Source organism: Solea solea, chromosome 5, assembly GCF_958295425.1.
Source record: "Solea solea chromosome 5, fSolSol10.1, whole genome shotgun sequence".
NCBI lineage: Eukaryota > Metazoa > Chordata > Actinopteri > Pleuronectiformes > Soleidae > Solea > Solea solea.
The window spans coordinates 14,800,915-14,815,740 of record NC_081138.1 but is presented as its reverse complement, the minus strand read 5'-3'; the positions used below and the strand labels follow the sequence as shown (position 1 = coordinate 14,815,740).

The 14,826-nt window shown below is 37.0% G+C and overlaps 2 protein-coding genes across 2 annotated transcripts; one reads left to right on the top strand and one right to left on the bottom strand.

The window, feature by feature from the left end:
* Window positions 1-996: 996 nt before the first annotated feature.
* LOC131460064 (tetraspanin-3) lies at window positions 997-6,745 on the top strand. The gene is made up of 7 exons (XM_058630335.1): window positions 997-1,147; window positions 2,381-2,572; window positions 2,708-2,782; window positions 3,316-3,417; window positions 4,135-4,287; window positions 4,764-4,847; window positions 5,576-6,745. Exons 1-7 carry the CDS (start codon window positions 1,085-1,087, stop codon window positions 5,666-5,668), a joined length of 762 nt encoding a protein of 253 aa, XP_058486318.1. The 5' UTR covers window positions 997-1,084; the 3' UTR covers window positions 5,669-6,745.
* LOC131460063 (proline-serine-threonine phosphatase-interacting protein 1-like) lies at window positions 6,722-13,565 on the bottom strand. Its single transcript, XM_058630334.1, has 15 exons — window positions 13,388-13,565; window positions 12,700-12,800; window positions 12,319-12,393; window positions 11,790-11,824; window positions 11,584-11,690; window positions 11,316-11,378; window positions 11,142-11,234; window positions 10,742-10,787; window positions 10,587-10,666; window positions 9,496-9,594; window positions 9,007-9,103; window positions 8,768-8,864; window positions 8,470-8,534; window positions 7,506-7,621; window positions 6,722-7,394 (listed from the first exon to the last, which is right to left on the bottom strand). The coding sequence occupies exons 1-15, from the start codon at window positions 13,418-13,420 to the stop codon at window positions 7,263-7,265; spliced, it is 1,239 nt and encodes a 412-aa protein (XP_058486317.1). The 5' UTR covers window positions 13,421-13,565; the 3' UTR covers window positions 6,722-7,262.
* Between the last annotated feature and the right edge of the window lie 1,261 nt (window positions 13,566-14,826).

Sequence of the window (14,826 nt, the reverse complement as noted above, 5' to 3'; positions counted from 1 at the left end):
GTTGAGAGGCTGTGTGGTTGCAGTATATGATTATTCACCCAGGCCTGAGACTGAACATGTGAAATATTTATGTAGTCCACTGGACTTCATCAGTTGTATGCAGTTGTAGGGAGGGTGGTCTTACCAACTGCATTCACTGGGTGCATCATATTCTATCACACGTTTTATGACAGTGTCAAACCAGCAATCACACACTGCACCTTCTGACATAAAACCCACTACAACACGATGAGAGGATCAGATATTCTCATTTTTCCAGTTGGCATACAATGGACACAAAATACTCACCTGCTTTACATGAAACTGATCAGAAACAGTGTCATTTACACAAATAATGTATTTGTGTAAATGACACTGTTTCTGGCATCAAGTGCTCCATCTACTAGAACGACTATGGCTGCAAAAATTAATCTGCTCGGGGTTCCTGAAGGCAATAAATAAATTAAAAAATAAATAGATAAATCAAAAAAGATATTGATAAATGTCATTGTTTTGATATTTACTTAAAAAACAGTGTCACGTTTTTCATGCTCAAAGTTCATAATCATATTCTTACATGCACTTTTTAATTGCGCATACACAATGTGAAAATAAATCTGCTAAAAATGTTGGTTCAGTGATACAATAACTATTTTTGTTATCACTGTTTAGAGAAGTAAAACATTTTTGGACGTGTACAAAATATGTATGTACATTTTTCAGTCTTTTTTTACTTTAATCTTAAAGTATTTTTTTGTTTCACATGTGGCCCTTATCCTCTTTTGTATTGGTCATTAAACACTTGTGTAACAATAGTCTTTTGTATCCTCTATCCACCATTAGACGCTTTGTTTTCAATGATGACGTCATTTGAGCACGTGACCTGGGACTTTTCATTACGGTCATTTGATTGGTGGAGGCTGATGGAATCTGCAGAGTGGGCAGGGCCACTGAAGCCATTTTATTATTATAACAGCAAAGGTGCAGGTGCATCCTAGCTTTAATATATATATATATATCTTTTTATATATATATATATATATATATATCTACATGTCTGTTTATTCACACTGCCACAGTGGTAATTGTTAAGGCGGAGACTACAATGGGTCAGTGTGGAATCACGTCGTCGAAGACCGTGCTGGTTTTTCTCAATCTCATCTTCTGGGTAAGAAAGCGACACTGAACAAAGTGCAGCATCGGTGATGGAGAGCATTAGCACACGAAGCTAACTGCGCCAGAGACGCTCTGCGGTTCTAAGTCTAACGGCGGACAGATGTGGTTGTTCGTGGACACTGTGTCACGTTACTTCTTACAGACTGAGCAGATTTAACGGACACACACAGTCACAAAGAATGTGTCGCTCGAGCTAGCTGCAGTGTGTGTCGGTGGCTACCGCCCACAAGTTGTTTCTGTGATGTTATGCGGCAGCTGCTGTAGCTGAGTGACCCTGTAGCGTTACGGATTAAATTATATATTACACATCTCTGGTATATAATCTGAGCTTTAGTTTAGCTACACATGACTCCTCATCACTGAGGATGTAGAGATAACTAGTGGTCCACATGTATATGGTATTTAACTGTCTTCCCTTGTGTCATACTGTGTGTTCAACATGCATTTAACTGTTTAAAAAGTCGTCATCGTATTGTCACAGCAAAATGCACATGATTGCAATGAAAGTCATTATGAATGTTGGAGTAGAAAAAAAAAGACAAAAACCATTAATGACACTACAGTACATAATGTAGTACAACACTATTGTAGGTGTTGCAATTCTTTTGTTTTGGCATTGGAAGATTATCATGTCATTAATCTGCCTGTTACTGCTGATTTATGTCTACACATTTTTGTTCTCATTTCCTCTAAAAGAGTAAATTTTTGGTTTGTCTGTTTCACATATTAGACATTTAGTTTATACATAATATGTATTTAGCGTACATAAGCACATTGCACTGCAGACACTAAATGCAGATTGGAGAAACAGATTATAAGTAGTGTTTATTTAAGTTGATCAAATGTGTGTATTGTTTGTTATTAATAAACTGTTATATTTAATCAAATTGCAGAAATAAAAAGATAACTGCCTGAAATACTTTTTTAAATATATCTGATATTCTGATTTCAGAAGGTCGACATTTGTCTTAAAAAAACCTGTATCAGTCAACCTCAACACTACTTGCAGGGTTGGTGTTTTAATATATACAGCATTATACTCAACTGAAATCCTGCACTGTATAATAAAAAGAAAGGAAAAGAAATTAACCAGAAAAATAATGTGCACTATGAGACATTTAGTAGTTTAGCACTGAAACCTAATTATCCATGGAAGAAATAAAACAAACACATTTTCACCCTCCTTTTCTCTGTCTCACTGACTCCCGACTCTCTGTCTGTACAGGCTGCAGCTGGAATTTTATGCTACATCGGAGCCTATGTGTTTATCACATACGACGACTATGACCACTTCTTTGAAGATGTGTACACTTTGATCCCTGCTGTCATAATTATAGCCGTTGGGACTCTTCTCTTCATCATTGGCTTGATTGGCTGCTGCGCAACAATACGTGAAAGCTACTGTGGTCTGGCAACTGTAAGTGTGAAAGTAACATCACACTGAGGTGGAACACAGCTTATTTAAGTGCACTGGAATGTAAAGAGTTACGTAAGCATGTTGCCTCAAAGTTACCTTACTAATGTGTATCTGAACAATATACTGTCCTTTCAGTTTGCTGCCATTCTCCTGCTGGTGTTCGTAACAGAGTGTGTGGTGGTGGTGCTGGGTTATATATACAGAGCAAAGGTAAACTCACTCATGCCTTACTGATGATATAGAGCCACACTTTTCATCTCTTTGACATTTCTGAGTAAATCAGAAAATAATGAACTAACTAACTAAATATAGTATTTATTGTATTTATTTGTACAATACCTTGTTGGTGTGCTTGTGTTGTCACAGCAATGAAGACTTGTTTTTACTCAAGTCTTCATTGCCTACTACAACTACATTTTACTATGTGACACGTGCTATGGTCAAAATACAGATACCACACACATGCACACGATTGCTGCCTTATAGGCTAACACAGTGTTTTTTTATGTCTCAAACCAGAAGTCACAACCATTTTTCTGAGCTTGGTGTCTACATGCTGATTCTTTTAAAATCACTGAAAGAAGATGATATTGAAATGAAGATGAGGTTCTTAGATACTGAACTTTGGCACTAGATGATAAGACACTAGATGTTTTGGCTATTCAATAGTATCTAAACAAAGTTCAGTTCCTAGGCCTATTTGTTGAACAGTGACCATAACAGCTGCTGTGTAACTATTTCAGGTAGAAGATGAGGTGAATCACTCCATTCAGAAGGTTTACAATGAGTACAATGGCACCAACACTGATGCTCCAAGTCGTGCTATTGACTATGTGCAGAAGCAGGTGGGTGAAAAAAAAGTCTGCTTTCTCTAATCTTTTTCCTGTCTTGACTTAAATTGTTAAAATTAACATTTTATGCAAGTTCACTACTGTGCAAAAGTCTTTGGCCACCATAAGATGTGTTGCTTGCTATAATGACCATGCAGTATAACTATTACTCAGTCACTTTATTGAAACACATCCATACAGGAAACAAATGCAGTTTAACACCTTCTACAAGTGTAAAGTATTTAGTGTAACCTGCCCTAACACTTGACCAATAGCACCACCCTAGCTCTCTTAAAACTGGAGTGGAACCCAAATTAATGTTATTAATAAATGTTGCGTTTGTCCTACTATTTCATTTCATTTCATTTTCTTTTATACTATGCTTTAGAGCTGAAACGATGAATCGATTATTAATCGATTACTAAATTAATCGACAACTATTTTCATAATCGGTTTGAAGCTTTTTTCATGATTAAAACAAGATTTCCGATTGTTTAAGCTTCTTAAACTTCTTAAGCTTCTTCTTTGCTTTGGATAACAAAGAAATCATTAAAAGCTAATATATAAGATCAACTTTCAGTCACATCGTTCCAACCCAAATGCCATTGATCACAGAATTTGACAGACGTAAAAACATCAAAGCTGCTGGTGCCCAAGTTGTTTGCACAGTACTGTATTGTCACAAGTATATTTTAGACATTCACTCACCCATCATTTCTGTTCCCCTAATAGCTTCACTGCTGCGGCATTCACAACTACTCTGATTGGAGGAACACTCACTGGTTTAAAGAGTCTAAGAACAACAGTGTCCCAGTAAGCTGCTGTCAGCCCAGCATCAGCAACTGTACTGGCACTCTCACTCGTCCATCAGATCTCTACCAAGAGGTACACACAAATGACAACTGGTCGTGATGTCACCACTAAGAATCAGAACCCCCGATTTGAATCCTCCAGAATTGCAATTTGGCTCGCACCATGTTGACATTTTGCAACAGGGAGTGAAGAGGTGTCACCTGAACGATACTGTCAGTCACAGTGGTGTCCACTCTTATGTGCTTACTGTCTGTTTTAACCTGAAATGGGAAGATCATTTACTAGTGATTGGGACAATTAACTCCTCAGGAAAATGTTTACTGATGTTATTAATTTAGTAAGAAGTAGGAAGATTTTTTTTTTGCAACTAGCAGAGTTGCCTCCTGGTGGATATGATATGAAATGATATGATGTAATATGTGGGTACACACACATGCATAAATAAATGGGTGAATTGGCTAAAACCATAGAATGACATATGATCGACAGATGAAAATGTTTAGTTCAACATTTCTCAGCAGTTTTGAGATCATTTCTTTGTGTCTTAGGGCTGTGAAGCTCTCGTTGTGAAGAAGCTAAAGGAGATCATGATGTACGTCATATGGGCTGCGTTAACCTTTGCATCTATACAGGTAAGAGAGACAAGCCATACATTTGAACCATGGATGTATAGAAAGCTTTCCAAATGACTCAGATTATCTAGTTATATAACCCCCCCCCCCCCCGAAATCGCAATACAGCCTACTGCAATTTTCAAATTGCAGGAGGCACTATATTTGTTAAAGCCAAAATGTGTGTAAAAATATCGTTTTAGATTATTTATTGTCTTGATCTATACACATCTTATTCCACAGACTGAAGAGCACAACTTTGTTTCTTACAGATCTGCCCAAATAACGCAAATTCTATCACAATTCCTGTCAAAATAATCGCAATTAGATATTTATTCAATATTGTTCAGCCCCCCCCCCCCAATTCAAACATTTTTACTGAATGCAACAATGGGCCTACACCAGTGGGATTGATTTAGCATGTTTTTATGAGGAACATAATTAAAGCTGCAGTCATCTCTGTCAGCAGAAAACTGACCCAGGTCTGACCCAGTTGTGTCAAACATTTTGTACTTGTAATTAACAAGCTCAGCATGGTTGCTGCAGACCAGGATACCTTTGCTCTCAAAGTAGTGATAAAAACTTTTAAAAACAGCTTTGACCACTCGGTTGATATTGCATTCAAACATACTCATTATAGATTAGCATTCAGTGTGAGTGTGAAAAGATTAGACTTATGTGCCTGTCAGGTGTGAGTGAGGACATAATGACTTAAATAACGGCTTCATTCCTTTACTGTGTGCCTGCAGATGCTGGGAATGCTCTGTGCCTGCGTGGTGCTGTGCAGAAGGAGTCATGACCCAGCGTATGAGCTACTGGTCACGACCAACAGCTACGCATGAATGACGCGGCCAGCAAAGCACTCCGAAAATCAAAAAGAGTGTCACCAGACATGTCCACAGTAGATTCAGCTGTAGTTAAATAAGCTCAAGCACACCTTGCACAATTCATGATAAAGTAGCGAACACTGATGACGTGGTTTTGGTGGGCGGGGGCTACAAGGCAAAACCAGTGACATATTTATTGACATACATTGTAAGTTGCTGTTACTTTAAATATTCTTTTTTCTCCTTTTTCTCTCCTTACTAATAGTGAAACAGGGAAGCCAAAGTTGTGTAAGGCTAATTGACCCTTGTGATTTTGATGTTGCATTTCCTTGTTTTGTTTTTGTTATTTCTAAAGTGAGGGCACTTTTCCAGTGAGGTTGATGAGAAGTATTTTGGAGCTTGTGTGTCTTATTTGGAATGTATTTCCTTGTCAGCTAGTTTGCACTACGACTGTAACCCTGGGGATATTTTGTGGTCGTTAAAATGCAAGGTCTGTGTTAAAAAGAACACATTCTCCTTCTTTTGGCTTCTCCAATTTAATATTTCCAAAACTTAAACTTGATCAGACTTTGTGAAAAGGAAGAACTTTTCTTTTCCATAGAAAGAACATCCTTTCTTATCCTTTTTTAACATCCGTTTTTATCTTTGTCATTTTGTTTTTGGAACATTGCTTTTAAAGCTATGGTTTAATAGAACGAGTTCATATTCCCAGTTATTCAGGTTGTAAATGATGCACACTCTGTTTTGGTGGAGATGTTCTCTGATTCTAGCTTCACTAGTGAGACATGCCTAATATACTCACCTTTTAGTCTCCAGTGTTATTGGTTGGAGTATTATCAGTGTTATGAAAACTTGTGTATGTGTAGTTACCGGCAGAGAATTCCTTCTGTCCACTTTGTTAGTTATAAACCTGCTATAAAGAAATATGTCACTTTGTTTTATACATTTTCGTGAATTTTGGGTTTTGTTTCAATATTTTTGTTAAGTTTGTTGACCCCCTACAGATACTTAGCTAGTGCTGATAAAAACAAAACAAATGTATAGACTAGAAAAGAGGCAGGAGACAAATAAACTCATACATTTTAATGTGAACGTTTCACTGTTTTTTTATGAAAATAAACCATACATACTAAGATAATGATTGGATAATTCATCTGCCACATGACTGTAGATATAATCTGTTTCTGTGTATATGTGTGTGTGTGTGTGTGTGTAAAATATCTACAGTTTCCTTGATTATTTCAACCTTAGCAGAACTTTTTAAAAGTAGTGAACAACAGACAAACACATGGGGCAGCAGGGTTAAATATGTAATATAGCTGCAACCAAACTGAATGACTTTTTCTTTATAAATACAGAATAGCGCACTAAATATTCAAACAAAAATGTTAAAAAAAAGTGTTAAAATTACGCACTGTTTTCAGGACGGGTTGAGAAAATCAGCTCAGTTTGTAGAAAGCACTTAAAAAGAAAGCTTGGCAAATAAGTATGTTGATTAACTGGGAACATATGCATGTACATGTGTTTTAAAGTGTGTGGCTATGTGTTTATTGTCATTTGTGAATGTGAGTGTGTGTGTGTGTGTGTGTGTGTGTTTGTGTGTGTTTTTTTAGATTTTCCCCAGATAGTTTCCTGGCACCACTCCAGTCAGCCCATTCCTGTCCACAAGCCACCAACCATCTTCCCCTTGCTCCAATACTTGGACCACTTCCCCTCTGCTCACAGTCAGTTCATCTGCATCCTGACCAGTCAATGTAACCAAAGGTGAGTCCGAGATGAATAACATGAACTTATACACTTACACTGGCTTTGTAACATCTTAACAACCAAAGTCATGGTTGTGTGCAATTACCTGTGCAGTATATCCATAAATCACCACGTAACTTTCTTCGTCCGCTGTAAATGTGGCCAGCGATGTGTCTCGCGCGTGGCCTGTTAGTGGTGCATATCCTCCATCTGTAATCTCAACTAAAACAGACAAATGCCCAATGAACCTCGCTTTATAAAGTATAATACACAGTACTGTACATTGTCCAGTTACATTTCCATCTGTTACTTCAAGATTCCCTTTACTGTCATTCTGCAAATGCATTAAAAAGGAACACCTAAAAAAACTTAAAAAATAAAAAGGTTATTGCACTGAATAAAATACTAAATAGGTCACAATCCATATTGCTCATGAAATGTGTAAATAATACTGCCTGCGTTGCAGATCAGAGAAATAGTTAGTGGTGTGTGTGATTGTTGTTTGCAGCCTAACAGCAGCTGAGTAGAAGTTGTTCCTGATCTGATCTGAAGTCAACAGGGAGAAAAGGCTGTGACGAGGGTGAGTGGAGTCTGTGAGGTTGCTGGTGGCATAATATAATATAATACAGTATAATGTACAATAGTGTGGTCTAATTTATACTTTTACTTATTACTTTCAATCTTCAATCCTATATACAGTAAGAGGTGTTGTGTTTTGCAAACATACCCAGTACATTAAGTTTTCCCTTTTGTTAAAGTTTTATTTCAGATGTGTGCATATATATACAGTATATATATATATATATATATATATATATATATATATATATATATATATATGTATATATATATATGTATATATATATACATATATATACTGCATATGGCTTTAATCTGAATTGGCCTAATATTTTTAATGTAAATATTAAAATACTTGCATCACAGCCACCCCACAATAATACAATTCTCAACGGAGCCAGAGACTTGCTGATTATTCAGTTAAGCTTCGTATTCAAGAACATTTAAACACGTAAGATGATGGTGAATGAGTGAGTAGATGTAATACTTACATTCACCAGAAGAGATCTGTGATAATCGTGAGTTTTGTGGACTGTCGATGTTGATGTCCACAGGCCTGCAGAGAAGGGGTTCAGGGCTCAGCGTGTATGTAAATGAATGTGCATAGCTTGATCACACTCTTATATATATATATACACAGTTTACTGTTTAAAGTGATCAAAATACACACAGAGAAAGAAAAGATTAGCCATAACACTTCTGCCAGATGTATAATTTGTCCTGGCAGGTTTCACTAACAATGCTATTATCTTCTGTTAAATTTCCTCCTGTAGGCTATTTATGTCACACCTCCTCATCACGTCTTCTACTCCTCTTGCGATAAGAGTTTGGCCATTGCTCTGTGTGGACCTTTCAGCGGAGTAGTAGCTCTCAAACACAATGGGATCTGTGAGAGGAAAGAGGTAAGGACACGCACGGGCAGAAAACTCCTACTGACTGCCCGACTATCAATGTAAATGACATTATTTTGCTGTTGCGCTTCTCTCCTTTGTCGTGTAAGTAGTTGCTTCTGAAGGAAAAGGGCTCACCTGGAGGCCTAGATCCTGTGCTTTTTGTCTCTATGAAATAGTTGTTGTCTGCAATGATGTCACATTGTTCCAGATGTTTCCTCACTTCCTCGTAAAACTGATTTTCAGACAGGAGACATTACATGCGAGATCAGAATTGGCCACTTTTCCTGATCAGGTCAGTAGGTGCAAGAGCCCAATCATCTCATCATCTGGAGACTTCTCCTCCTTGCCATAATACATTCATTATATAAATTATATAATGCAGGCACATTTTTCAAGCATATTCATCCCCCAATTTAGTGTTAATGTATTAGTTTTAACATTTGCTTTCAACCACATCCTAAGGGGATCATGTCATGTCAACAAGCTTTCATGGAAATTCCTGGTTGTGCATGTACACAGTGTTATTTAGTAGAATTGTCAAATATCAATACAAAGTTGCTGGTACAGTGCAGATATCAAATCCTCTTTTTGATGTATAAATAAATGACGGGAAGTACCACTCACGTCATCATCATTGACGCACTGCTGGGAGAAATGATTGCAGTGGTCCCAGAGAGCACTTCTTAACATGCTAATGCGATCTCCTTCCATTTGCTGGAGCACCTAAAAGACAAACACACACTTTTTTATATATGTTTCATCTTTACTTTCTAGTTACTTTCTATTATTCCCAGTATAATATGAATAGTTAGTTAATGTCTGTAAAGACATGAAAGTTTCCTTGGAACAGTCAGAACAGTCGTTTTGCTGGTATTATTATTATTATTATTCTTGTTATTAACATGCATTACACATGGCTGAATGGGCAGCCCATGGCCTAGTGGAAGGGTAACTTTGCTTGTACCTGGAGGGTTGCCAATTTGAATCCTGACAGGTCAAGGGCCTCTGAGCAAGTTCCATAATCCCCATTGCTCCCCATTGATAGGGTAAATTGGATACCCTGGTCGGGTGTGGAGTGGGACAACACATCCACTGTCCTAGTACCAGTAAGGGTCTGTTATGTTATTACATGTTTTTATTTGAATTCATTTAGACAAACTCATCAACTTTGCCAACCAAGTAATATTGGCTTCACATATGTTTTCATATTTTTTGACCAAACAATAAAAAAACGATGAATACAATGACAGAGGAGTGATACTAGAAAAGTATAAAAACACACCCAGTATAAAATAATAAACACATCTACAAACTAACAAGATATAAAAATGCCAAATTGGGTTTGAATGATTTCCTCAGTTATTTCACATAGATATTTAACACAGTTTGTTGATATGATAATTAAATAATGTCTTATACTTTATTATCAATATTGACAATTCGGGCTTCCATATGTCCAAAAGTGACAGTAATGGAAGTCTCCGCCTCCTCAGCACGAGCTGAACGATAAAAATAACACACCAAGAGAGGCGGGACTTGTTTGCTGCCAATCATCCGCCGGTCACACTCAAAGCCGGTGTCATGTTTGAGGCATTTTTACCCTCTCACAGGAAAAGTGTGTGTTAAAACACCCACATCCTCCACGGGTGTGACACTCCTGGTGAAAGTGTGTGACCAACAACAAAGACAATAGGAACATTGCCACCCCACAGTACCTCACATGTGCTTTTATGCGTCTCTGCCCAGTCCTGGCGAACATTTTCGAGCTGAGCGATGTTGTTGGAGTACAGCTTTTCTGTGAGAGATTAGAGAATAGTTATAGGTCAAATTCAAACGCAGCCACAAATACATTTGTGGTTCTTTGTCACACCTGCTTCTTTGGCTGTCTGTCTGCAATGCGTGGCCCTGTGACGTATCTGTGAACACATTTTTTGCACAGGAATAAAGACTTTATTTTTAGTGCAGTTATTGTGGTAGACTTCTTGTATATACATAAGACTGAAAATAATCTTTTGTCTGACTTAAAAAAACATGACCAATAGCACTAAAGTGTATACTTTAGTTCCCCCATGCTAGAAGTTTATGTTAAGTTTACTGCCTCAGTTAGTCTTACCACAGATGTTTTCCTGCAGCTAGAAACCTAACAGAACTGAAGGTTATTTGTCTGGTGGGATGTGGTGCAGAGATTAAAATCCAAAACAAAATGTATTTCCTGTTTACAAACTGGATCATCTGACACTACTACTACACAATAGTACATATTGAAGTACCTTTTCAGAGTTTTTGCTTGCTATAGTGGTCTTTTCAGCAACCTGTTCAGCTTCATCTGCCTCCTTGCATCTCAGCTCATAGTTCCTCTTTGACTGACAGAAAGAGAAAGTAAGAGTTCTAGTTTCATTAAAGGCAGAACGAGATTTATTGTGAAATACTAATTCTTTTCCAACCTCCATGGTCTTCTTGAATGACGTAATCTTTTTCTTCTGAACCTTCTCCATGATGCTTTCAAACTATAAGGGGAAACAGAAGAGTCAGAATTTGGAGGCTTGTGTGTTGCTTTATGCGCGCTGCATATTATGGTATGTTGGACTTATAAGTTCCTAATACATATAAAAAGACAGAGAAAGTCCGACTTCACATTATCATGGAAATCAAACCCTATACCCGTGTGCAGAATCATGGCTGTTGTTAATCGACGTGAATTGTCCACACTACCTTCCTCCTCTGCTCTCTCTGACGTTCTCTGAATGTCTCAATCTTTTTCACCTCCTCTTTCAGTATATCAGAAAGTTGGATGTGAAAGTTCCCAATGGTCTCGATTTCTGCAGCCACACACAAAAAAAGGCAAACTGAATCGTTGACATTTGAGAGCACACAAGATGAATAGCAGCAGCAGCATTCAGAGCCAGTGAGAAACTTACGTCTTTTCAAGTGGTCGAAGGACGTTCTCAAAGTGCTGGAAATAAGATAATAAGATCAGAGATAATTCAGTGTTGTCAGTGTTATATCTAGTGTGTAAAGATTCTGTCTTTTTGGTCATGGTTGTTTGTCTGTTAATCCGTCAGTTTGTCTTTCAGAAGCATTTCTGGGGATGAAGGTTATGACCCTTGAAAGAAATGATTAGATCTGGGTTGTGCACCAGATATGGATTCATTTTATATTTTAAATTGTTAACCTTGGTGGTGCTTTCTCTAGTTTTAGTTGTAGTTTCTGTCGTTGCTACTTAAACAGTGCTGTCGGAAGCAGAAGCAACACACACACGCACGTACGTACGCACACACAGTCTAAAAGAAGACGCAGTCAGATCCTGACGACCATTGAATTCAGTATTAAACATCTTAATCTTACCACAAATTTTTTTTTATTACATAATATATTATGTAATACTTAAGCTCCAACTGTCTATCCATTTAATACATGACTTTAATGTGACTGAGGCAAAGCACTTACTTGATCTCTGATTGTCCTCCAGCTTTGCGAGCGATTGTCACCAGCTCCTTCCCATACTTTTCCTCTGCTTGTGCCCTGTGCATTATGAACACACACACACATCATTCATCATTTAATCATTTTCTCACCAAAATGATTCTGTCATTAAAGTTGAAAAAGGGAGCAGTAACAAATGCGGATGAAATGCTTGTCATTGGGTGAGGCCTACTACCATGTAATTACATGTAACTGCCACATGAGATCACCAATATTTAAAGATTTTGTTTTTAAAAACATATTAAACATCTCATGGTGACAACTTTTATCAAACCTCAGTGGTTTTATGAGGTTTTCTTTTTGTCACAATCACAGATCACACGCGTTTACACATTTGGTTTCAACCTCATCTTTAGAAGCTCCTCCATGTCTTTGCACATTTGCCTTCCGTCTCGTAACCTTTGGATCACAGCGTCATATCCAGCATGACAAGTGAAATCCGACCCCTGCATTGAGAAGACATGGAAAAAAAAAAGAAAATTGCTGTAATAAACAACATTGTGGAAACAGCCATTGCGACATATAGTTGTGTCAATCCTGGACTCACTGTGGTCAAAATGCAGAACTATACTTGCAAAATATAGTTATAGAAACCATGGCAACTAAACTCTTCACTTCATCGAGCTGCTCATATACACTTCATAGAGTAGATAAGATACTGTAGATGTCAGGTGGGAATACAAATGTGCAGAATATATTTGCAGGGTATAATATGACGTAAAATGAACAGAGAAGTGATCAATACAAGGAAAAATAGGTTAAAATGTTATTTTATATTAAGTTTTTCACAGCAACATTATTATAGTGACACCAAAGTTATGTGGACTAAGTTATCATTTAAAATAAAGTGTATATGGCAACATGTGTCAAGATCAAATTTGGTTTTAGGATTAGCATATAATGGATCATTATAATTGAGTTCAGTTGAGAATTAAAACTTATAAAGCTTGAATGCAATTATTGCATGGTTGTTGTTGTTTTTTTTTTATAAGAACAACTTCACCAGAGCATAAAACTGCAGAAGCGAACTTACCCAGAAAGCGTCTTTAAACAGCAGCACTTCCATTTTAGCTGTTACTTCCTTGAAAGGAGCACAGTTGTTTGCTCTGAATGAACTTCCCTTGTAGAATTTAAATGTAAAACTAAATGCTGACCATTAGCTTCAATGAAGTTGTCTCAGGTCAGGTGACTTGAGCCGAGTGAGCTGTGTTTTAAAGCGTGAGCTGCCCAAGTGACAGTTAGTCATTTTAAATGAGGAAGAGTTTGTGTCCCATGATGTCACTGACCACAGATGGTTCAGTCCTTATGAGGCAGTCACTCTTTCGTTATCACTTAATGAAATAGACGGTGTGTTTTCTGTAAAGATTCTTCAACAGTGTATGAGATACATCATTTACATATACCTGTCTAAAGATAATGGAGTGCATGTACAAAATGATTGGTTTGATCCATAAAAGTGATGAGCTAATACTGACATAAAGTACATTACAATATCAGTCACAGTTCACATGACTCACTGACTGTGACTTTTTAGTGTTCAATAGCAAAATGTTATGTCACCAGCAATATGTAAACAACATATTTTAAATGTATTTGATACAAATCTCTCACAAGCATTACATATATTACATTACATGTGTCATATTACCATCATTCTTTCAATTTGACCTCAGAAAACTGGAAATGTCACATTTTCTTCCCTATACACTTTATCCACCATCGTTTGACTTGCCTTTTTGACACTTGACTGGTTCAATGGTGTAAAGCCCAACACCATGTTGCTGCTGTGGGAGCATGTTGGTTTTAAGCCGGATCATTAATAAGAGGCCAATAATGTGGAGAATACACTGTGTTTAATTGTATGGCAACACATTTATGTCAAAGGTCAAGGACCAATCTCACCCACCAGGTTCATCCCAGCAGTTACAGAAACTATATGTTTAATTCCCCTGAATGTTTGTTTTTTTTCCTTCATAAGGTGTATTCATATTACATTTGGATTAGGCTTATAGTATAATTACAATTGTCACCAGAGGTTAAGTAATGAATTACATTTACTCACATTGGTGTAATTGAGTAGGTTTTTTGTGTACTTCTATTTTTAAAGTCATTTTCAAATAAATCAGGCACCGGAAACTTTGGCAGTGAATGATGAGGACAGATGAATTGGCGCTAATTATGGTCCCCGAGTGGGGAGACTGATACATTGTGTTTACATATTTAATTTAGTTTGCCTTTAATTAAAAAACAATTCATGTGAGATTTGTAAGTAACTTTTACTCTGAGTAATTTTTATTTTTTACTTTTAAACTGTTTTACCTTTTAGACCAGTATACTTGTAAAATGCTATCAAAATAGTGGTAATTTTACTTGTGAGTGTCACCCTGACCATTATGTCTGAAACAATGCAACAATTACCAATATCACTAAAGTTGTTTTTTTGTTACTTGAGAACATTTTATTCAGCAGATA